Source organism: Rutidosis leptorrhynchoides, chromosome 11 (assembly GCF_046630445.1).
Source record: "Rutidosis leptorrhynchoides isolate AG116_Rl617_1_P2 chromosome 11, CSIRO_AGI_Rlap_v1, whole genome shotgun sequence".
NCBI lineage: Eukaryota > Viridiplantae > Streptophyta > Magnoliopsida > Asterales > Asteraceae > Rutidosis > Rutidosis leptorrhynchoides.
Window position 1 is genome coordinate 341,412,635 of NC_092343.1, and position 24,936 is coordinate 341,437,570.

The window sequence follows — 24,936 nt, forward strand, 5'->3', positions numbered from 1 at the left end:
TTTTTGCAATATGATTTATTTTGGTCCATACAGTTGTAGTTGGATCATGATTGTCCAACTTGGTGATGAGCTGTTGAGACCCACAAGTGATTGATTAGATACCCACTCACTTGTTCGAATGATTGAGTGGAATGGTTGATCATGATATAGAATGATTACCCACTCACTTGTTGGAATGATTAAGCTGCAACTTTTCTGTAAATAAATAGTGGCTAAGTCTGCAGAAACAAGACACACAACTAACAAAACCTGCAACCGTTTTCAACTCAGATTCTCTGCTGTCTCTCTGCTTCCGAACTTCTTTTCAGGCAAGTGTTAAGTCCGGAAGTACGCTGCTTTCAACCGGTGTACCCTGGGAACAGACGCCGAATCTGTTTAAGGGAATTGTATCAAACACAAGCCCGGTTCAACTTTTGTATTCGGTTTCATCGAATTATATTTTGAGTTTTTATACCGCATACAGTTCATATGAATTTTATGTTTATTGTAATATCTGTGTTATCAGTTTCGTATGCATACGTTCCTACAGTCTTAAACAGAATCGGGTTCTTCTACACGAAACTGATTTGATTGCTGATTATGAACTAAACCGTTATTATATGCGTTTACTGATTTTAACTAGTACTCACATGTCTATTAATCTGAAACTGCACGGTTTGTAAATTAGAGACATTGACCTGCTGTTAGTATACATCGATATAAACTGATTATTATGATTTAAAGACTCCTCGTATAACCGAAACTGTTTGTTTTTAACAAATACATACATGTGCTATTTTGTTCATGATATGACCCGCTTATATTGACCCTATATATAAGTTTCTGACCTGAATATAAACTGATTTAGTATATTTATTGTTTATATTGTATGTGATTCAAATCATGAACATGATCGAGATTTAATATACACAGTTACTTAATTGACCATGTGCATGTGCAATTATTTAATACATATGTATTAATAGTGCTTGTTAAAATTAATCAACATGCTTAATTTGCTGGAGCTTGACATTTATTTGCAATCGTTTTGTGTAACCATGATAATATTGTGTTATACAATTTTCAGCTTATGTAAATTTGTAGATCATATTTAAATGTACATGAGATTTATGTATGTACTTCATTAGTGTTGCTATTAATTATTTGTAAAATCGACCTTATTACTAATCGAACTTCTTTTCAGAATGAATACTCAGTCGAACCCGGATTTCAATACCGTTGCTGCTACGAATACTGGTGTGATAATATCGATCCCAAGCTCCTCCATTGTTAATGCTACTGTTGCGACAGTTGCAACACTACCGAATGCGGTAGTTTCTCATGCTGAGAAACCTGAAAAGTTCACTGGTGTGGACTTTAAACGTTGGCAGCAAAAGATGCTCTTTTATCTAACAACGTTGAACCTTGCGAGGGTCTTAACTGAAACCGCTCCCCAACTTGTTGCTGGGGATGTTCAAATTGTGAGCGCGGTTGAGGCATGGAAACATTTGGATTACCTGTGCCGGAACTATGTCTTGAATAGTTTGGAGAATTCTCTCTATAACGTGTACTGCACAATAGAGACTGCCAAAGAATTATGGGAGTCTTTAGAGCGAAAGTACAAGACTGAAGATGCTGGTACCAAGAAATGGGTAGTAGCTAAATTCTTGGACTTTAAGATGATTGACTCTAAGACTATTATGAGTCAAATCCAAGAATTACAAGTCATTATTCATGACATACATGCGGAAAAAATGGTAATCAGCCAGGGTTTCCAAGTTGCAGCTATTATTGAGAAACTGCCACCAAGCTGGGTTGATTTCAAAAATTATTTGAAACATAAGCGAAAGGAAATGACTGTTGAAGACCTTGTGGTCCGTCTTCGTATTGAGGAAGACAACAAATTTGCTCTTAAAAGGAGCATTACCCCTGTTTCAGCAAAGGTTAATATTGTTGAACACTGTCAATCCTCAAAAGGTAGCAAGAGCAAAGGGAAGACTGAGAAGAGTAACAAGGAAAAAGGGTTCAAGTTTGGACCTAAAGGGGGTGTTGCCAAGAGGAAAAATTTCTCTGGCAAATGCTTTAATTGTGACCAGCCGGGTCATCGTGCTGATCAGTGCACTAAGTCAAAGAAATACACTTCTAAACAAGCTAACATGGTTGATGATGCTGACAACCTGGTTGCTATGGTTTCTGACCTCACTATTATGATTTTCGTGGTTAATCTGGTTAGTTCTAATACCAGAGAGTGGTGGGTTGATACTGGGGCTACCCGTCATGTGTGTGCTGATAAGAGCCTCTTTAAAACTTTCAAAGAGGTTACTAGTGGAGATAAGATGTTTATGGGAAACTCTGCTATAGCTGATATCAAGGGTGAAGGAAATGTGATCCTGAAAATGACCTCTGGAAAGGAACTTACTTTGACTAATGTGTTGTATGTTCCTGAGATTCGTAAGAATCTTGTGTCTGGGTGGTTATTGAATAAGTTTGGCTTTAGACTTGTGTTTGAGTCTGATAAGGTCGTGTTGACCAAAAGTGGTGTTTATTTTGGTAAGGATTATGCCCTTAATGGCATGTTTAAGCTAAATGCAATGGTTATTAACAATGAAGCTAATAAAACAAGTACTACTTCTGTTTATTTGCTTGAGTCTTCTAATGTGTGACATGGTAGACTAGGTCATGTTAATTTTAATTCCATTCGTCGCTTAATTAAATTGAATTGCATACCAACGTTACACATTGACTCAAACTATAAATGTAAAACATGTGTTGAAGCCAAATTAACAATATCATCCTTCAAATCGGTTGAACGAATAACCGAACCCCTTGATATGATTCACACTGATGTGTGTGATTTGAAATCCATTCTAACGAGGAATGGAAACAAGTACTTCATTACGTTTATCGATAATAGCACGAAGTATTGTTATGTTTACTTATTGAAAAGTAAAGATGAAGCAATTGAGAAATTTATTGCTTATAAAAATGAAGTTGAGAATCAACTTGAACGGAAAATCAAGGTTGCCCGCAGTGATAGAGGTGGTGAATATGTTGCACCTTTTGCTGAATTTTGTGCGCAAAATGGCATTAGACATGAATTCACTGCACCTTACTCACCCCAATCAAATGGCACTGCTGAAAGAAATAATAGAACCTTGAAAGAAATGGTGAATGCCATGTTGGTGAGTTCGGGTATAAGCCAGTCAATGTGGGGGGATGTCATCCTATCGGCAAACTATCTTTTAAATAAGATACCCCAAAAGAAAAGGGATAAAACCCCATACGAGTTATGGTGGAAAAGAAAACCATCATATGAGTACCTCAAAGTGTGGGGGTGCCTAGCAAAGGTAGCTGTTCCACTACCTAAGGCACAAAAGATAGGGTCAAAGACTGTTGACTGCATATTTATTGGATATGCTGAACACAGTACGGCTTATCGGTTCCTTGTGCATGAATCCAAGATTTCGGATATACATAAAGGTTCGATCATGGAATCGAGAAATGCTTCGTTCTTTTAAAATGTATTTCCATGCATTGCGAATGAACATGTTGAAGTTGAGACACTTCATGAACAAGTTCATGAGAAACTAGTAGAATCTGAAGAAGAAGAGCTTGAGCTGAGACGAAGCAAAAGAGCAAGGACAGAAGGTCCTGATTTTCACAGTTACATGGTTGAAAATGAACCTACAACTTACCGTGAAGCGGTGTCTTCCTCTGAAGGACCTCAATGGAAGGAGTCCATTAAAAGTGAAATAGATTCTATTTTACAAAACCATACTTGGGAGTTAGTGGATCTTCCTCCGGGATGCAAGCCATTAGGTTATCGATGGATCTTCAAGAAGAAGTTAAAGCCAGATGGTACCATTGATAAGTATAAGGCAATGTTGGTGATCAAAGGTTATAGACAACGAGAAGGTCTAGATTACTTTGATACATATTCGGCGGTAACGCGAATAACCTCAATCAAGTTGGTACTTTCCATTATCGCCATTAGAAACTTGGAAGTACATCAAATGGATGTGAAAACCGCTTTCCTAAACGGAAATCTCGAAGAAGAGATTTACATGGAACAACCCGCGGGGTTTAAAGCGCCTGGACAAGAAAGGAAAGTTTGTAAACTCGTTAAGTCCTTGTATGGACTAAAACAAGCTCCCAAACAATGGCACCAGAAGTTTGAACATGTCATGCTTGATTTAGGATTTAAGATCAATGAATGTGACAAGTGTGTTTATGTGAAAGACACACTAGATGGATATGTTATCCTTTGTCTATATGTAGATGATATGCTCATTGCTGGTAGTAATGAGAAGATGATTAAATCTACAAAAGACATGTTAAAATCGAAGTTTGACATGAAAGACATGGGTTTGGCAGATGTGATATTGGGAATAAAAATCACACGAACCCATAGTGGACTTGTTCTGAGTCAAACCCATTATTTTTTCAATTTCGGCAAACCTTATCAGTTTTTCTTTCGATGATTTTGGAATCGCAGGTGATATGATATTTAGGGCAATGATTTATAAATCGTTTGATGTCTACTTTAGCGGTTTTATCTTTTCTTCACAATGGTTTGTAGTCCAGGTTTGTTAATATCAACTTCATTAACTATTTTTTCTGTATTTAAATTATCGTTGATCAAATCGTCCAAATTTTTAGATTTTCACAATATGGTGACTTCGCCATATTGCTAATTTTGTATCAAAAATGTTTATCCCGTTTATCGTTTATAATTATCAATGAACAAATCGTTATAATTATGACAGGTTAGTTATTTTAGTTCATATTGAATAAATTTTAATAATTGTCAATTTTTCAGGTAATAATCTTATACGTGAATCCGTGATACTCATTTCTTTGATCGTTTAAGTCGTATTCATCATCTAAAATACAATCTTGCAACAATCTTAAAAATTCAAGGTATTAAGCTTAATTTAATTTCCGTTTATGCTTAAAAAGTGTTAATTAATTGAGTAGTAATATAAGTTTCGGTTATTTATTTTTTCCGGGGAATTTATATGTTAAAAACTTGAATGTAGAAGTCACGGTATTCTTTATAATATTGAATTTTATGTGATTAGTTAAGCTTGAATGTAGCGAAACTATGATGGACATGAAGAAGTATGTCGGATTTTCCGATCATCTTGTGTTGTATATTAGAGATGGTGATACAAAGATACATGGCACCATCGCTGCAGTAAAAAAAGACATGGGAGGTAAATAAGTTATAATCCCTTTCTTTGAAATAAGTTAGGTTCCATAATGGGTGATGGTCAAATTTGGTTCGACTCTAGCGATAAATTTTTTTAGTTGTTTAGATGGCCCACCAATTTTTTATCAGTAGGTAAAAACTTTCCGATCACTTGATATTTTAAGATCAAAAATTGGAATCAACCTTAGTCAAAAAGACAATTATATTGATTATTAGTTATGAATGGAAAGCGATGCAAGAAGTTCTGTTGTTAATTCAGGCTATTACAGTGGGGAGCTTGATCCTAATAATTTTCTACATGAAGATATTGAATAACATAGCTAATCATGTACAAGTATTTTTCTTTAATACAATCAATGTATGTCACTTCAGAATGGGTCAATATTAGCACTAGACGATACTTAATCGTGCGTTACAAACACTGTACATCCACTTGTATCAACTTATTGTTTACTTAAGCCGTTGTCTGACATAATGCTCTTTGGTATTTAAGTACATGTCTGACCATGAGCAGGCCATTTAACCTTTAATTGAAGCAAAAAGAACTTCAGGAATTTTGGTCAATATTAGTTTTCATCAAATGTCTGTTGTCCCAAGTATGATGTATTGATTATCAAATGGTAACTTAAATGTTGAATTATTTGTAACTTTTATATGTTGTATTTACAGTTTTATGGCAAGATAATGCACAAAGTGAGTGTGGAAGCTATGGAAGTTGGAACATTAAAGCTTACTGGATACCTTAGGGAGCAAATGCAACAAATAAATCTACATTTTGATTCATTATATACCATGCGCTCTTTGAAAGAGGTATAAAATTACTTATTTATTCTGACAAGATGTAACCTAATTATATGGTTTTAAAATCATAAATAAATGTTGGGTTGTATCAACATGTAGAATCTGTGTTATGTTGCTCTTGACTATGAAGCCAAATTGTGTAAAGATACAGAAGCATCATATTAGGTGGATGATGCTGGTTTGTTTACTCTTAAACGAGAGCGGTTTCAAACAGGGGAGATTTTATTTCAGCCACGTATAGCGGGAATGTACATATATGTATCCTTTGACTTTGACCTTTTGTTATCTCTATTGTACAATATTTTTTTATGTGATTTTTAAACACAATTTGTAATCATTGGTACAAGCGTGCAATGGGTTTGCATCAGGCAGTGGCGCTTTGTGTTGACCATTGACAAGATGCTGAGTTGACTGCTCATGAAAGTTGGTTCAAGACTATTAGTTTTGGCTTGATCAGGATTGTATATGGATTGTAAATAGTCTCTTCTTAAAGATTAAAGTTGTGACGTTAAAAAACCAATGTGGACTGTTTCATATGATTTGTATTTGATAGGTTTGCACTAAAATATGTGGATGATACAAAAGTTTAAACAAGAGGAAATATAGAGCATGAGGGAGAAGAGGTAGTCATTCTTTTATGTGTTAAAATTTTAATTTTTTCTTAAATATATGTTGCTTTTGATATTGCGTTTAAAAAATATTTTGTTTAAAGGATCATTTGTGATGCACTATACTGGAGATTCTCCGAGGTATGCAATTGTGCATTGTAACTCTTAGAATTTGGTTTTTACTTCTAATGTATGAACAACTATTTTGAATTTTTTCTTATGTAATGATACCGCAGCCCGCATGCGCATGTAACATACACACGGGCATGCGCTATGGTGCGTATGCGGGGTGCTCTCATGCGTCATGCGGCATGCGGATCCGTATCTGGTCCCTTTACGGCGGTTGAGCAAATATCTTTTCCATAATTATATCCGTGATTCGGGGGAGATGGTTATGGAAACGATTATCACTATCCTATGACGGTTCTAGAATTAGGGTTTGCCTATAAATTCAAACCCTAATCGTCGTTAGCAACATACCACGTTACGTAGCCATCTTCTACCACACATCCTACGTAACTTACATCCTCTATCATCTTCTAAAGGTTAACAGGTGAGTTCTTTATTAACTGGTACCTACAACCTTGCTTGGGGCCTTCTGATCGACGGACGTCATCGAAGGTGGACTTAATCACGTGGCCACCCCGCCGACATCATCATGTCGGTCAGGGTTATTCACGGTAGCCGGACCGGAGAGCCACGTTCTAAGATCCTTAAACCCCTCCTTTACGTTGAGCAAGCATGTTAAGACCCCTCGGTTAAAATATGCATGATCAAGTGGTGCTTTCATTGAGAGTCGAATTAATTCAAGACTGTTTAATTGCTTTTTCTTTTAAGGTTTTGAATTGTATGACTCGTTATTTACAAAATTTTTGAATTTTTTCTTTAACAGTATCATGACTTCCGAGGAATCATCGGAACATACCCAAACAGATGTTCAGAACGCACCGTCTGGTAGTCAACATGCACCGGTTATGACTACGGAGGCCGCTACTCAGGCGGGATACACGATATACCCTCCACCTATATCCGGCGAACCCTTTCAGAGGTACAAGCCGATATATTCAGACGGGGTCACACCGCCAAGAGCAAACTCACCAGTCACAACCACGCGGCTGGACTTTTCGACAGTGGATCCAAGGGTCATCTTTGCAGGCGTTGGCGGTGGAACAACGGGGCCGCATGTGGTTTGCTGCGGCCAGGTACCTATTTACAGTACCACTGTTTCAATACCTCTGCATACGCAGAGCATTCAGCAGAATTCGTCATTTACACCGTTGCAACCTTGGCAACCACCGCGCCCAGTTTCACAATTTTTAACTCCTGCGGATGCGCAGGCGTTACTTAATAGTTGGGGATTTGGGGTCATCCCAGATGCGAACTCTCATTGGGCGCCGATAACAGCGCAGCAGCAAAGCACAGCGCATACAGTTGGGCTTTTAAGTGTGTATCCTCAAGTTTCGCAGATATCTGCGCCACAGGTTTCGCTTCCTTTACAGCCACCTGTGTACTCTGCGTCTTCAAGTTATCCCTCTTTTCCAACGCAGCAGCCTTGGTCATATCCGCAGACGCAGGGTCAACCTTGGCAAAATGTTCAAGGGCAGGCAAATCTTGCAAGTCAATTCATGCAGGCCGCACCTCCCGATATGGTTCACTTATTTTCACAACCTGACTTTGTTCAGGACATGATGAAGCGTTTCTTTGCAAATTTGAAAGGGGATCCTGTTAAACCACCCTTCGAGCTACCGACTACCTTTGACAAGTTTCCTTCGCATATATCCGCCTACCCGTTTCCATCAGCACCAAAGATACCTAGCACGTTGGGTACTTACAATGGCCTGACCGATCCAGATGATTTTTTACAGCGCTTCGAAGGCGCAATGCGCACTCAAGGCTGGGTGGATCCGGTTGCGTGTCAGATATTTCCTATGACACTACAGGGTATTGCTCGTGAGTGGTTTAATAAGTTGCCGGCGGGTAGTATTGCCGGGTTTATGGATCTGCGGACAAAGTTTTTACTGCAATATCAGAATCAGAGACCACGCAAGCGCACTCACATTGAATGCCATGACATCGTGCAGAAGTCCAAGGAATCTTTGGGCGAATTTCTCACAAGGTATACTAATGAGTGCCTGCGTATACCAGATCTCAAACCAGAGCAATAGATTTCCGGACTCATACATGGTATAAACTCAGAACGTCATCCAACACTGGTAAGGCGTCTGCGCCATACAGTCCCAACAACTTATGCTGAGGCGCTTAATGAATGCCACGACTATATGCGGAGTGGCGAAGATAATGACATTCCAACAGCTAGCACATGCAACGAGAGGAAGGACGATGATGATCGTTCGCGCGATCAAAATCGTGGTAACAACTCTCGCGGAAGGTATCCTAGCGGTGGTCCTATCAGGAATGATAAAGGGAAATCAAGTGGCAATTATCGAAAAAATAATCAGCACGGCATCAACAATCAGAACTATGCGCTTCTTAAAAGCTTATCCAAAACGCCCAAAGAAATTTTGGCGACGGAGCCAGTATGCGCGACCTTCGCGGTCCCAACTCCGCTTACAGAATTTGGTAAGCGGGATAAGACAAAGTATTGTGAATTTCACGATGATTACGGGCACGATACGAATAGGTGTAAAAACTTGATGGAACGGGTACTGGAGGCGCTCCGTGCGGGTAAGTTGGATCACCTCAAACCGCCAAAGAAAGATAAAGGGAAAGCCGCAGAAGAGGGGTCAAAAACTAAAACCTTCGCGTGGCAGAAAGTGGATAAGACCAAAAATGCTGATTTAACCATTAACATGGTTGACGCAGAGAAATTAGGTCAGCGAAGAAAGTATAACGATCATCAGGATTGGGAACTTCTTCCAATCACTTTCCCTCCTGTGATGTCAATTGACAGGGTGAATGAACCTATCATTATCAAGTGCCGCATTCCTTCTTGCGGGGTGCAGGTCAAGCGCATGCATGTCGACACTGGGAGCGGCGTTGACATTATGTACGAGCATTGCTATCAATTTCTTCCCGCACACGTGAAGACGCAGCTACGTCCGTCTGATATCACGCTGTCTGGTTTTTCCGGAGAAAGCTCATGGCCCGTGGGACGGATAGAGTTATTAATAGAGCTCGAAGATGACAAGAATCCGCAGTTAATAAGGAACGAATTAGTTGACTTTTATGTGGTTCGCTCGACTTCGCGATATAATGCGCTACTGGGAAGAAATTTCATACGGCGTTTTAACATCATACCTTCGGTAGTGCACGGTTTGATTAAGTTTCCTACTAAGGGAGGAGTTGCCACAATGGCGTCACATCAAAAGATTGAGATATGTGCGTCAGTTGTGCAAATTAACATCCCTAGCATCGGGGAGCAGATTGCAAGCAGTGCGGTCATTGCTAATCGCTTGCATCCAGATAAGGGTATAAAAATCGGCGCAGGTTTATCAGCTGAAACCAAGGCTAAGTTACATGGTATATTGTCCGTAAACGCAGATGTTTTCGCATGGCGCGAATCAGATATGACAGGTGTCCCGCGGGACATTGCGGAACATAAATTGAATGTTAATCCATCGCTCACACCTGTTAGACAAAAGAAGCGACATATGGCTTTAGACCGCAGTGATTGGCTATGCGCAGAAGTAGACAACCTTGTCAAAGCAAACATTCTACGCGAAGTGCGTTATCAAACATGGGTTGCCAATCCGGTGTTGGTGAAAAAGGCTGATGGTAACTGGCGAATGTGCGTTGATTTTAAAGACATTAACAAAGCATGTCCTAAAGACAATTACCCTCTCCCGGAGATAGACTGGAAGGTTGAATCTTTGTCTGGATTCAGATATAAGTGCTTTCTGGACGCATACAAAGGTTATCACCAAATTCTAATGGCTGCGGAAGACGAAGACAAGACTGCTTTTCATACGCCGCAGGGTATTTATTGTTACACAAAGATGCCTTTCGGCTTGAAGAACGCGGGCGCGACCTATCAGCGTGTAATTGACGCAGCATTCAAGCCTCAAATTGGCAGAAATCTTGAAGCGTATGTCGATGACTTGGTAATCAAAAGCAACACCGAAGAAGACATGCTCGCAGACATCCTAGAAACGTTTGCGTCTCTGCGAAGGATCAACATGAAGCTTAATCCGCTTAAATGTAGCTTTGGAGAGGAGGAAGGCAAGTTTCTAGGTCATGTGGTGACAGCGCGGGGTATCAAGGCTAATCCCAAAAAGATTGAAGCTATTGATAATTTACCATCTCCGAAAACAAAGAAAGATGTGCAGAGTCTCACTGGGAAGCTCGCAGCAATCACGCGGTTTTTGTCAAAAGCCGCAGAGCGTCAGCTACCATTCTTTAACACTTTGAAAAACTGTTTGAAGAAAAAGGATTTTGTCTGGACTCAGGAAGCAGAATCAGCCTTTCAGGAGATGAAAAAGGTGCTTGCAGAGTTACCAACACTTACTGCGCCAGTCCCTGGGGAGACGTTAACGCTGTACCTTGCGGCATCAAAGGAAGCAATCAGTTCAGTTCTCATCGCAGACCGCGAAAAGGTAACTTATCAATTTACTTGCATTATTTATTTCGCAGAACTTTAACGCTGAGGTTTTCTCAGACACAAATGCCGGTCTACTTCGTAAGCAAGACGCTGACATCAAGCGAAGTAAACTACTCGCCAATAGAGAAGTTAGTATATGCGCTTGTCCATACAGCGCGGCGTTTACGCCGATACTTTCAAGCACATCCGATTGTGGTTCTAACTGATCAGCCAATCAAACAGGTTGGTACATGATTACTTTGCGGCAATGACCGGGGTTACCGCATTGACTAACGCAATCATTTTATTTCATTCAGGTACTGTACAAGCCCGAGATTTCTGGCCGAATGGCCAAGTGGGCAGTCGAATTGGGAGAACATGAAATAAACTTTTCTTCACGCAGTGCGGTTAAGGGTCAAATACTTGCTGACTACCTAGCAGAAATACCTGCGGATGTCGAAGCATCAGCAGAACATCAAGATCCGCCCGCACCTGTTCTATCACCATGGGAATTATACACCGATGGTGCGTGTAGCGCATCTGGCGCAGGCGCAGGTGTAATTTTGACAGGTCCAGGCGGTGAGGAACATACGTACGAACTGCGGTTTAATTTTGCTGTCACAAACAATGAAGCAGAGTATGAGGCTCTGCTAGCAGGTATGCGCATCGCGCATAAGCTAAATGTTAAAATCTTGCACGCTTACGTGGATTCAAAGCTAGTATGCAATCAAGTCTGCGGAGACTTCGAAGCGCACGACATTGCTATGCAGCAATATTTATCGCTTGTTCATAATCTCGCTGACCAGTTCGAGGCTTTTCAAATCTCGCACGTAATGCGGGGGCAAAATAAGAAGGCGGATGCGCTAAGCAAACTAGCTGCCTTGGCTTTTGATCATATGGGTAAGAAAATTCTAATAGAGGAACTCAACGCAAAATCTATTGTCATGATGCCTCTAGTGGCACCGGTTGAGGAATCAAGCCCAACGTGGATGACGCCCATCATCGCTTTTTTACGGGACGGCACTTCACCCGCGGACTCCTCTGATGCGAAGAAAGTCCGCACAAAGGCACCGCTTTATGCCCTCGAGGGTGACGTCTTGTATCGAAGAAACTATTTGGGACCGCATTTAAGGTGCGTAGGTCCGAAAGAGGCAGAGGAAGTTATACGCGAGGTGCATGAGGGTGCATGCGCCCTTCATTCGGGACACAGGTCCATTGTGTCAAAAATCATGCGGTTAGGTTATTATTGGCCTACTATGTATGCAGACATGGCGCGTATTGTCAAGCAATGCGAATCATGCCAAATACATGCACCTATCAGCAGGGCACCTGCGCATCCAATGATACCGGTCTCCTCACCATGGCCATTCTGCAAATGGGCGATCGACATAGTCGGACCATTCCCCAAAGGCCAAGGTAATATTGCCATTCATTTGCTAAATATGCTACTTACGTCATTATCTTACGCATACTCTGCACACGCAGGAAATGTCAAATTCTTAATTGTTGCAATCGATTACTTCACGAAGTGGGTCGAAGCGAAACCGCTGGCAACAATTTCAGGGAAAAGAGTGCGGAATTTTGTATGGGAAGACATTGTCTGTCGATTCGGCATACCCAATGAAATTGTTAGTGATAACGGTACACAATTTGCCGGCGATCCTTTTCGCAGTTGGTGTGCGGAGCTTAATATTAAGCAAACTTTTACTTCAGTGGCGCATCCGCAGGCGAATGGCCAGTGCGAAGTTACCAACCGAGATATAGTTGCTGGAATCAAGGCAAGGTTGGGTCATGACCGCGTTGGTTGGGTGGATGAGCTTCCAAAGGTTTTATGGGCGCATAGAACCACACCCAAAGCAAGCACTGGTGAAACTCCGTTTAGTTTAGTTTATGGGTCAGAAGCTGTTGTACCCGCAGAGATTGGGGTACCAACGTTCCGCATACAAAACTTTGATGAGCAAAATAACTCTGAAGCTCTACGGGAAAATCTTAATCTGCTTGAAGAACGCAGACTCTCTGCGGCTGTTAACGAAGCAAATAACAAGCAGAAAATTGCAAAGTATTACAATCAGCGTGTGCGTTCACGCACTTATAAGTGCGGTGATTTGGTTTGGCGCCAGAACGATGCAAGTCATGCGGAAGATACTGGGAAACTGGGACCTCGTTGGGAGGGCCCATACAGGGTAGCAAAAGCAAGCAACACCGGGGCATACCATCTAGAGACATTAGATGGCAAACCTGTGAAACGCACTTGGCATGCGACGTTATTGAAAAAATGTTACATGTAGCTAGATGGACTTGATCACTCCAATTTGTTTAGCACATTATTTTATTTTTCATCCTTTCGGATATGTCGCAGTTGTAATCATAATTAATGCCAAATAAAAATAATTACATGCGCATACTTTTGTTGTCCATTTATATTTTTTGTATGCGATTCCTGCCTACTTAAGGGGTGTCCTCTAGCCCCCCGTGCGGCAGAAGCCTGTTTGGTTACAAGGCTAGACAATAACAGCAGGCGAAGGGAATTGGTTTTCCCCTAGCCAAGCGCCACGCAGACTAGATGGCTGCAAAGTCGACTTTAAAAAAAAAAAAAAAAAATACAAGCATTGGTTTGCTTGTGCGTAATCGCTCTCGCATTGGTTTGCTTGAGGAACTCCTAAGCATAAAAACATTGGTTTGTTTTTAGTTGCGTTTGCTTACCATACAACTAATAGTGCACCTCTAGTACATGACAAAGCAATAGCGCAGTAGCTTTTGAGTCTAAATTGTTAAAGGTAAGCTAAAATATTGGTTTATTTTACGCAGTACCATCCGCATATGCATAAGTTGTGGTTAACTATGCGCATGCGCATGCGGTTCATAATTTGTTTTGATTCGCGATATATAAACAAGGATATCACGCATGCATAACAGACAAACATATATACACATCCAAATAAATTATTACATAAGTAATTATTTCACATGCCTGCCCAACATGGGACTTAGGGCTCCAAAATACATTTACAATTACCTGCCTAAGATTAGGGCTTACGGCACAAACTACTCTAGTAATCCTCCTTCAAAAACCCATCAAGCGGCATCGTCGGGTCAGCCGCAAACGCATTGATCAAAGGGATAGGGATGGACTTGATTGCCTCTTCCGCCTCCAGCAGCGCCGCGGCCGTTCCCTCCTTTAATTTCTTTTGGACAATGTCGGGGAACGGTGGAGTTAGGCCGCATGCCTGGATCACTTCCCGCACAGCCTTGTTCACCTCATGGTCCTTGACCGCATCGACATAGGCATTAAACCGGTCGGACACGGGCTCGGAGTCCATCACTTTCTGCGAAATTGCGGGGAGTGCGGTGCGCAGCTTTGTCATATCTGCCTCGGCCAGCTCGCGGTCGGTAACCGCATCGTCCCTCTCCCTCGTCACCTTTTCCAACTCCAGCCTCACTCGCTCAGTTTCCCCCTTTGCCTGATCAACCGCACCCACAAGCTCTTGATTCTTTTTTCTTTCTTGAATCAAGAGGGTCTTGGTTTCGGCCGCAGTCAATTCAACAGCTTTGCGGGCCTCCTCAGCAGCGTCCCTGTCCTTCTTGACCTGATCTACACCCGCCTGCAGCAAACCCAACTCCACCTCTTTGCGCAGTGCAACATCGTATAGGCTGGAGGATCGACGGGCTTGGTCCGCAAACATCCCAAAGAATACCAGCCCGTTCTGGACAAAGGCGTTGAGCGCCTGGTTAAACGGCAGCGCGGCCAGTTGCTCGCGGAACTCTGCTGGGAAGATTTGCTGCAAGAATGCAGATTGCTCCGCAGCATTTTCTGCGGAGGACTGGCAAAGTTGGCGGAGGTTGGCAACACGGAAGCTGCCTTGCGGAGGAGGTAATGTAGACTCAGACTCGACGGGGATCGCCTTGTCTTTGGATGTGGCAGTGGCCTGCAGCTCGGGGTTGACCCGCGGTGTTGTTGGCTGCGTCTCCTCCACATGCTCTGCAAAATACTCAGATTAGTACGCAGCTTTTTCTACGCGGTATACATGCGAAAAAATAAACGCTCACCATTAATGGGGGGAGGTAGGTCTGCGGACCGCGGCTCGATGGCAACAAAATTGTCGTTGCGCATATCCTCCAGCTGCTTAGGAGTCTTCTTCTTCTTCTTCTGAGCCTCGGACGTCCCAGCCGCCTTGCGTTTATTGCCTGACTCCGCCGGCGTTTCCTCCACATGTTCGCTAGCAGCTGCCTGCTCTAGCTGTTTGTCCACATCCTGCTTGCGGAAAGAGATCCCAGCAATCTCCTCCGCGGTAAGCACCTTCTTCATCCTCATCTCTGCAAACAATAAACGCCTGCGTTAGAAAATATACAAAAATTTATGTAAGTACGCGTTTATGCTATTCCTACCCTTTCCATCGGGGCCAACTATGGCCGGCCGCACATCCTCCCAAGGCCAATACGCGGAGATCTTCCCCAACCGCAGCATAACATTACCATACGAACGGTGCACCAGTTGTGCGTTGACGCACTGCTTCAACAACTTTTTCTCCTCGTCATCCAACGCTGGCATCTTGTTCACATCTTTTTCTACCTTCTCGCACCAAATGAGCGTCTGCGGGAAGCCAGTGCCTACTACGGTCTGGTCGACGAAGAAAAAAGTTTCTTTCCAACTTCCCGCATTCGATTTCGGGGTTTTTGTGAAATTTTGGCGTGCGAAGAAGGTGAACCAAGATTTATGGTGGTTGGCTAAGCGGAATAGGTGGCAAAAAACCTTCACCAATGGTACTGTGTTGAGTGCAACACACCACATCTCGAATAGAACGATTTTGCCTATAGCATACGGATGCAATTGCCCTAGCCCTACTTTGAAATGATCTAGTACGCCTAAAAAGAAGTCGGTGGGTGGAACCCTAAAATTACCATGCTTAAAAGCATGTTCGTAGATCGCCACCTTATTCTCTGGTGGCTGATGGGCTCGCTGGCTAGGCAGAGGTGGTACCGGATTGTAACCCGCTAGAGGGGGGTATTGCTTAACTAAGTGGTCGATGTTTTTCTGGCCTATGTTGGACTCTACATTCTCTACGAAAGTTTCATTAGCTTTGGTCATTTTTAGATGAATGGAGAACGACTGACCTTTAAATGACGATCGAAATATGACGGAGTTGATCGGAATTGATAAGATTTGAAGGCGAGAGCGTATTTGGGAAGCTTGACACCGGAAAAGTGAAAATGTGTGTGATTTGGGGCTATTTATAGGCAAGATTGGGGGAGCGTGGGTTGGAATGGTGTTATCGTGGCCATACACGTGTAATGCAATCGACGGGTAGCATTTGCTGATCGCGCGTGGTGTCAGTTAAGAATGATTACAAACACGCGCGTGGTTCGCACGCGCCTGCGGCATTGTTACTTTATGTCTTGTCAGCCGAATGGGCTTCTGCAATTGTGACAGGCATCGAGGCGCACGCGAGGACATTAAATGCTCGTCGTCCTTTTGTTTTCTCTTTTTCGCTTAATAGTTTGATATCATATGACTTGCGTCATATAACATCAAACTGGGGGGACTTAATGATACCGCAGCCCGCATGCGCATGTAACATACACACGGGCATGAGCTATGGTGCGTATGCGGGGTGCTCTCATGCGTCATGCGGCATGCGGATCCGTATCTGGTCCCTTTACGGCGGTTGAGCAAATATCTTTTCCATAATTATATCCGTGATTCGGGGGAGATGGTTATGGAAACGATTATCACTATCCTATGACGGTTCTAGAATTAGGGTTTGCCTATAAATACAAACCCTAATCGTCGTTAGCAACATACCACGTTACGTAGCCATCTTCTACCACACATCCTACGTAACTTACATCCTCTATCATCTTCTAAAGGTTAACAGGTGAGTTCTTTATTAACTGGTACCTACAACCTTGCTTGGGGCCTTCTGATCGACGGACGTCATCGAAGGTGGACTTAATCACGTGGCCACCCCGCCGACATCATCATGTCGGCCAGGGTTATTCACGGTAGCCGGACCGGAGAGCCACGTTCTAAGATCCTTAAACCCCTCCTTTACGTTGAGCAAGCATGTTAAGACCCCTCGGTTAAAATATGCATGATCATTATGATGTATGAACAATCAAACCTGTGTGTCATTTGGTTTTACCCGTTTTCCAAAAGAAAATCGGATCAAGCTTGGCAAAAAATATTTATTCAATTAGCGTTTTAAAGAGCGTTCCTTTTATTTGTTTCATATTTGCAAGAATGAATAACTTAAGATTGTGTTCTGAATAACTTTATGAAAGATTAACTTAGCAACAATTTTATGATATGTATTATTTTAAGATTGCAAATACAACCCACAACATTACTTATGATAATGACTATAGAGTATCGTTATTTCATATAGAGCTGAAGTATACTATATAAAAATATCGGATGAGTACCCGTGCAACGTACGGACTCATAAATCTAGTCAATGTATATATCTTCAACCAAGATATATGAGATAGAAAAAGCTGATCGGGAGTAAACACATGATCCATTATAAATATATCCTAACACAATGTATATCATCTCTGTTTCTAATATTTAACCACGTTTACTAATCAATCTTTATTGATTATTATACTTTGACAACCAACATATATATAAATATCTATATTTAACAACAAACCTAGTTAATATCGTGTTCTAATCTAAATGTTTACAGTACAATAGGTACAAATTTAACGGAAAACGATAAAAATAAGTTTTTTAAGTATTATTATAACCAAAATATGATTTTAAATTAATTTTTTTTTTGTCAAAATACATATTTCATTCGCATAAACTCACACATTTTTAGTGTCGAATTTACACAGAGAGTGTTTGAGACTCAAAAATCTACGAATACATGTCAGCCAAAATAAAATTGAGTTCGTTCAAACTGATGGTGTGAAATCTTAATGTTCTTAAAAAATATGTTTTTTTTAATAAAAAAATAAAATTTTTATTTTGATCAATTTCTCTAAATTTATTTCTTTTATAAAAGTAGAAAATATTAACTGATCGAACTTATGTTTGCAATCAATGTATTTTGAAACGTCCATTTAAAAGTTGGAAGTATTGAAGTAACAAAAAGACGATATAGCTATGTTGAGAAGACATTAGAAGTGGGAGAGTAAGGAATTTGATAGCTTGCTAGAGCTTTTTATCGAATTTTTTTGAGATGCACATTAGTTAGACCATTTGTAGCGGTTGGGGGAGTGAGTTACATTTTGATGACTAGGACGTGTGGGTTGTTTGTGTGAAGTAGTGGCGGTGTAGGTTTATGGTGTAGGTTAGAGTATTGTGATAGATGTGATAAAATCAGTGTTGTAAAAGTCGGCTTACTTGACCGACGCGTCGGCCGATGCGTCGTTTTTATGGGTTCACCGTCCCTTTTTTCTGAAAACGACTCAAAAGACGGTCAGAGCTAAAAGTTCGATCAAAGTATGTCAAAGACGGTCAAAGTCAGTCAAATTTTTGACAAGATCTGATATATTTTAAAATTAGAGTTTGTTTTCATTTTTTGGGCCGCTCTTTTCTCTGCGTCCTTATTGATTATGTACTCGGTAACATTAATTGAGTTTGAAGTTTGATTGTTTTTAAATTCGAGTTCTCATTTAAGAAATTTATGGTACATAATCAACTATTATATATATATATATATATATATATATATATATATATATATATATATATATATATATATATATATATATATATATATATATATATATATATTTAAGAAATTATTAATAAATTCAACGTTGGTCAACTATCGATGCGTCCCCGACGCGTCCCCCAACTCGGCCGACGCGTCCTTTTTAGGTATCGACCGATGCGTCCCTGACTCGCGACTTTTACAACCTTGGATAAAATATAATTTGGTTAAGTATTAAAAGAGAATAAAAATAAAATTTTTATATTAATAAAAGAGTAAAAACTTACAACTTCCGTTGCAGGGCAAAGAATGCCCAAACAATGCCACAATTCCACGCATTGATACACCAACTTTTGGTATTGGTTGCTTGCCACATAGGATAGGCCACGCCACCAAACATACCGGTTCAAGTGGTGTTATGGATATATTATTCAAATTGCATATGTTTGGTAAAATTGTTTTCTAGATACATGAACTTGGGTTAAAAACTCATAATTAACGCGTGAGAGAGTGATTATAGGAACGAGTCTTCATTCAATAGCCCATTCATGCAATTTCCATCCATATTTCGAGCAAAATTAGTCCGGACCAGTCCGCGCGTTGCGGCGGGTGTTTTCAGCCTGCGTATTCATATTTAACGTAGCGTTGTGTATTTACAGAGTGGAACACGGCCCATGTGTTAAGCGCTGTTTTAGATGTCGTTGTGTTAAGCGTTTTTTAAAAAGTATCCGTTTCTAACGTAGTTAGTTTTGTTTTGCTCAATAAATTTTTTCGAGTGTAACGGTGCTGTTGGAAAAATTTAACTCCCGTCGAACAGAAAGATACGGGTTGTCGTTGTGTTTAGCGTTTTTTTAAAAAGTGTCCGTTTCGAACGTGGTTAGTTTCGTTTTGTTCGTAAAATTATTTCGAGTCTGACGCTGACATCGAAAAAATTTAACTCATGGCGAGCGGGAAGATACGGGTTGTCGTTATGTTTAGCGTTTTTTTGAAAAATGTCTGTTTTGCGTAGAGTTAGTCCCGTTGGGTTCGTAAGATTTTTTCGAGTTGAACGGTGGTCTCTGAAAAATTTAACTCGCACTGAGCGAAAAGATAGAGCCCGTTATAAATTCGGGTGGAATTAGTTTCTTTTATTTTAATAAAATTATATATTTACACTTTTTACCCTTGAAAAAGTGTAAACTTGAGGGACCGTTGTGTAAATATAATCGAAGTTGAGGGACCGTTTATAATGTGAACATAAATTAAAAACGACAATCCGATATAACTGAAACGTGGACATTCGGTACTAGTTTAGTATGTAAGTGTTAATGTTAATGTTAATGTTAATGTTAATAAAATATATGCAATTGTAATGCTTACGTAATAATCATTATTACTTTACTGTACAAATAAATGGCTGAAAAAATAAACCACCGCCACCGTCACCGTCACCGTCACCGTCACCATCATTCCTCCTCCTCCTCCTTCTCACTAGCACCCTCGTCTTGATCGACGATTGATTCAGGAAACTTATTGAAATTGGGAAAGTTGATTGACAGAACGTACAAGAGTCGGATTACTACAAAACATAACAAAGTTGTAAATAGAGCTTACAAGATCTTTCATCAAACAAGTGGGAAACTGATATATAAGTTGATGATTAAAGTTATGCATACAAGATCGTTCATCATCTTATTCCCAGAAGTCGGATTATAATGGTGATAACTTAGTTTCTGCAATCATACTTAATATACTAACCATTTTGAAATATGATCAAACATTGTTTATGTGTCAACCTAGCTTGACCCATTTTGACTTGTAACCAACAGTTCCCACATATACCTAAAAGGCTAGGCTATAAACCAGCTTATTGCCCTACAATATGAGCTAGAACTCATACTCATAATGATCAAATAACAGCATAACACCAGTTGTGTTAAATTTCATAAGTATCTATGATAAAACATTGTTCTTTAGTGGCTGATACTAACCTATGAAGCTGTTTTACAACTTCTACTATAAACAATCACTTCGCAAAAGCACAAACCAGCAAATCTCAGTAAAGGGTTAATACGGAAAAGTAGCTACAAGAATGCAAAAAATCAAAAAAAAAAAAAAAAAGGTAGCGAACCTGATTAGTTTCTAAACACTTCATTTATCACATTATCTTTGTTATCCACTGTTTCATAAATGATGATAGTAGGTTGCTCCATGATCAACTCCTCAACTATTGGAAAAAAAAAATAATAATAAAAATAAAAAATTTATGCATAAACAGATGGAATAAACAAAGTTAAAATTAAATATCATGAAAAATTAATACTAATATTCTTATTCCATTTTACCACCGAACTTGGTTTAATTTCCACCATTTCAATGTCAAAACTAGAATGTAGCAGTTCACGATCTTCCTTCAAATATTTGTCTAACTCGGTCTTTTTTAAATGTGGTTTTTGAATTTCCCACCTCAAATCCCAACAAAAACGTACTAATGGTAGAAATTTTGGATGAGACTTCCTTATCATCATTCATTTTCGAAGGTACAACGGAATTGTAAAGATTAAAGGTTTCGGTCACAACCAACGCAATGTATTCCCACTTGCGTCTCGGGTCAAGAACTACGTCAATGAACAGAAACTGACTGAACACTTGTCAATTTTCTCCCATTAATTCTTATATTGCTATGCAATTTTAAGTGCCACGTTTTGAATTTATTCGTCAGCATGCATAGTAAAGGCTTCGATAATATTACCAATCCCAAGTATCTCATGCATATAAGCATTACAAGTCACATAACGAGAGTTTGAAAACCTCAACGTGGCATCATAAAATATTTTTAAGAATGGCAACAAACTAGTTATATTGAGCCAATCCACATCATCAATCAAACCACCCTCACAACTTTAAAGCTCCTCACAAGTGGAATCTTTCAAGATTAAGCGAGAGAATACATTCCAAAATATCATGACAATTTCGAACATCAAATAAGTAATTTCATATTAGTTATTTCATACCATGTCAAACTTTTCAAACTTCGCTACTTTTGGCCGATATGTAAAAATACCATCAACTGTTGTATTGAATTTAGCTTGATTTTCCTCTGATGGTCCTTCAGGCATTTCTTTTTGCTATATGTTAACATAAAAGTTAATCACTATTTTAATCAATGCTTTTAATATATATTTTTTTGTTGTTATTAATAAAATAAATTACTTTTATAAAAGTGCAATCACTGATACTGTCATATAGAATCTTTGCGGTTTAGAAAGATCAAATGTCTTATCTTCTTCATTAAGGATCGATGACCAAACATCTATTATGTTGGCAAATAATTGAGCTATATAGATCAAACTTTCCAAACACATGCTGAAGTAAAATTCATTCACCTTGTTACTTCCAAATACTTGTACCCTGAATCAAAATCAGTAAAGATATATGATTATATACATTTGAAGTATTTAAATTCAAATTATTAAAAAAAATCCCAAGTATTTTTACCATCATCAAGCTGAAAAGACTAGGTATCTCAGAATTCTCGACAATGGGCGTGTAAAACCTCTGCCAATTTCTACCAATTTCTACCTGATACATAGTGAGTGTCAAGTGTGTAATTTGAGAGACAACGACCATATTTTTGGGTAAAGGGTTACCCCGATGAATATTATAAAAATAATAAAAAAGAATGAGTACAAATCGACACAAGTGTTACAAGAGTGTCTTGCAACCCACTAAACAACCAACCAAACACAACTAGCCAACCATCTAAACAGACACTTGACTAGACAAACGACCATTACATAAACCAAATCCCCCTCATTTCCGTAACTCTAGGAGACTCCTTGAAGCGCAAGGATAACAATTTTAGCCTAACCGTCGACATGATTTGATCCGCCAAACAGCTATCCGAACGAACCTTCCCTTTGAAACATCTATAATTCCTTTCTTGCCATGCGAAATAGATCGTAGCCGCGAGAACAAGCTTGGCCACAATTACATCCACTCGACCTCTACCCGCAACAGGGATCAACAAATCAATTATATTAAGGTATTGTGTGGTGTTTAAAGGAAATGTAATTCTCGTCGAAACACGCGACCAAACTGCAGTCGTATAACTACACTCAAAAAACAAGTGATCATGGGATTCGATACAATTTTTGCAGAAAAAACATATCAATTGGACCCCAACCTGTTTCTCCCACTCATGTAAGCGATCTTGCGTCTTTAGCTTTTTCTTAATGGTGAGCCATAACATAAACGCGTGTCCTGGAATACTCTGCAAAAACCACACAATCGAGCACCAATTAACAACCCCGGCTTGAGGCCGAAGGGCATTCCAAGCATGGAAAACAGAAAATTCGAACACACTATCATTGTATTTCCAAACCGTAGAATCATGCGAATCATTAATAACAGGACAGTTTATATCTCCTAGCGGCGGGTATTTTTGCAGCCAATCAGGGGGCCAACCCAAAGTGTTATGATCGACTAAATCAGCCACCAACGACCTGTCCGAAAAACCCGCTCTGCATATGTCTCTTCGAGAGATAAGAGCAGCTAAAGGACCCATACAAGACCAATTATCAAACCATGCATTTGTTGTCAAACCATCACCAATTTTTGTAATGAAATAACTTCGAACTAGAGGGCGAATGCTTAACACTATTCTCCAAATAAAACTATCAGTAACTTTATTACTAACATCCCATATACTCCTCCCATCCAGCTTGTAAGTGTGTATCCACTTCACCCATAACGATTGTTTATGAACCAAAATCCTCCATATATGAGAAGACATTAGGCAATATTCCAATGTTTTAGCCGACATATACTCAAACCGCCCTCTTCTTTTGGAAGACAAACATCATCCCTTTTGACCTTGGCTTTACCCCTCTTCAACTCACCTTGGCACCATAAAAACCCCCTAAGGAGTTTTTCAATCTCCTTAATAATTGCATCCAGAAGAATAAAAATTGAGGCCCAATACAATTGCATAGCTGTTAAGACCGAAATAATTAGTTGGACTCTTCCTGCAAAGGACAAGAATTTATTCTTCCAATCATTTATTCGACTCTTAACTCTTTCTACTAAGACTTTACATTCCCTATAAAGGAGTCTAGATGAAACCAAAGGAACAGCCAGGTGCTTTATCGAGAATGAACCCACTTCAAATGGGAAAACCGAAAGGATCAAATCCTTAACCGCGTTAGACACTCCCGCAAAAAAAGCTGTACTTTTGGGAAGACTAGCGACTAAACCCGAACAGTTTTTAAAATCATCAAGAGCATTCTTAATAGCCATAACCGAAACCATATCCGCATGAGCTAAAATAAATAAATCATCGGTAAAACTAAGATTAACAATCTTAACTTTGTCACATTTTGGATGGAACTTAAAATTAGATTGCTGAATGTTTCTATTTAACATAAGCGTCAAAACTTCCATCACTAACGTGAATAGATAAGGCGACAACGGGTCACCTTGACGAAGGCCCCGTTTACCCTTAAAATACCCATGCAATTAACCATTCACATTAATCGAATATGAAGTAGTAGTCACGCACTTCATAATCCAATCAACCATCTTTTTTGGAAAACCAAAACAAACAAGTGTTTCCTCTAAAAAATTCCAATCTACCGTGTCATATGCCTTCAGAATATCGACCTTAAACGCACATCGAGGGGTACCCCGATTTAGGTGATAATTTTTCATTAATTCCTGTGTGAGTAAAATATTATCCGAAATACGACGCCCCGGAACAAAAGCTGACTGATTAACACTTACCACCTCGTTTAAACTTGCTTTAATCATGTCTGAGATAATTTTACTAATGCATTTATAAATGACATTGCAACATGATATCGGCCTAAAATCAATAACCTTACAAGGAGTTGGAACCTTCGGAAGAAGAGTAATAATCGTATTGTTCAACTCGGCTAACAATTGGCCATTTCGAAAAAACTCTTTAACCGCATAAATGATATCCTCGCCCCCACATCCCATGCACACTTAAAGAAAGCCGACGTATAACCATCCGGGCCTGGTGATTTGTTATCACCAATATCGAACATAACACGTTTTATTTCAGAATCAGAAACCTTCCTTATCATCTTAGTGGAAGCGTGTTGAGAAATTCTATTCACAAACAACGTGCCTGGAGTA

General features: G+C 39.8%; 4 protein-coding genes across 4 annotated transcripts in view; 1 reads left to right on the top strand and 3 right to left on the bottom strand.

Moving 5' to 3' along the window:
- The first annotated feature begins 1,184 nt into the window (after nucleotides 1-1,184).
- LOC139875818 (uncharacterized) lies at nucleotides 1,185-4,460 on the top strand. The gene is made up of 2 exons (XM_071863114.1): nucleotides 1,185-2,601; nucleotides 3,535-4,460. The coding sequence occupies exons 1-2, from the start codon at nucleotides 1,185-1,187 to the stop codon at nucleotides 4,458-4,460; spliced, it is 2,343 nt and encodes a 780-aa protein (XP_071719215.1).
- Nucleotides 4,461-6,298: 1,838 nt separating this feature from the next.
- LOC139875819 (uncharacterized) lies at nucleotides 6,299-16,223 on the bottom strand. Its single transcript, XM_071863115.1, has 4 exons — nucleotides 15,524-16,223; nucleotides 15,185-15,451; nucleotides 14,761-15,116; nucleotides 6,299-6,403 (listed from the first exon to the last, which is right to left on the bottom strand). Exons 1-4 carry the CDS (start codon nucleotides 16,221-16,223, stop codon nucleotides 6,299-6,301), a joined length of 1,428 nt encoding a protein of 475 aa, XP_071719216.1.
- A 4,545-nt stretch (nucleotides 16,224-20,768) lies between these two features.
- LOC139875820 (uncharacterized) lies at nucleotides 20,769-23,572 on the bottom strand. The gene is made up of 5 exons (XM_071863116.1): nucleotides 22,581-23,572; nucleotides 22,017-22,188; nucleotides 21,842-21,905; nucleotides 20,940-21,004; nucleotides 20,769-20,861 (listed from the first exon to the last, which is right to left on the bottom strand). The coding sequence occupies exons 1-5, from the start codon at nucleotides 23,570-23,572 to the stop codon at nucleotides 20,769-20,771; spliced, it is 1,386 nt and encodes a 461-aa protein (XP_071719217.1).
- Nucleotides 23,573-24,710: 1,138 nt separating this feature from the next.
- Nucleotides 24,711-24,936, bottom strand: part of LOC139875821 (uncharacterized) — a 1,064-nt gene continuing 838 nt past the window's right edge. The window contains exon 2 of the mRNA XM_071863117.1: nucleotides 24,711-24,936. This exon is cut by the window's right edge and continues 464 nt beyond it. Within this exon, the coding sequence (XP_071719218.1) occupies nucleotides 24,711-24,936 (226 nt within the window).

Coding starts and splice junctions, on each gene's coding strand:
- LOC139875818 (XM_071863114.1), top strand. CDS start 1,185: ATGAATACTCAGTCGAACCCGGATTTCAATACCGTTGCTGCTACGAAT. Junction 2,602..3,534: donor CAATGAAGCTAATAAAACAA/GTACTACTTCTG, acceptor AACATGTTGAAG/TTGAGACACTTCATGAACAA.
- LOC139875819 (XM_071863115.1), bottom strand. CDS start 16,223: ATGACCAAAGCTAATGAAACTTTCGTAGAGAATGTAGAGTCCAACATA. Junction 15,452..15,523: donor AGTTGGCCCCGATGGAAAGG/GTAGGAATAGCA, acceptor TATTGTTTGCAG/AGATGAGGATGAAGAAGGTG. Junction 15,117..15,184: donor CCTACCTCCCCCCATTAATG/GTGAGCGTTTAT, acceptor AGTATTTTGCAG/AGCATGTGGAGGAGACGCAG.
- LOC139875820 (XM_071863116.1), bottom strand. CDS start 23,572: ATGTCTTCTCATATATGGAGGATTTTGGTTCATAAACAATCGTTATGG. Junction 22,189..22,580: donor ACGGAAATGAGGGGGATTTG/GTTTATGTAATG, acceptor ATTTTGATTCAG/GGTACAAGTATTTGGAAGTA. Junction 21,005..21,841: donor ATTCAATACAACAGTTGATG/GTATTTTTACAT, acceptor TTTTTCCAATAG/TTGAGGAGTTGATCATGGAG.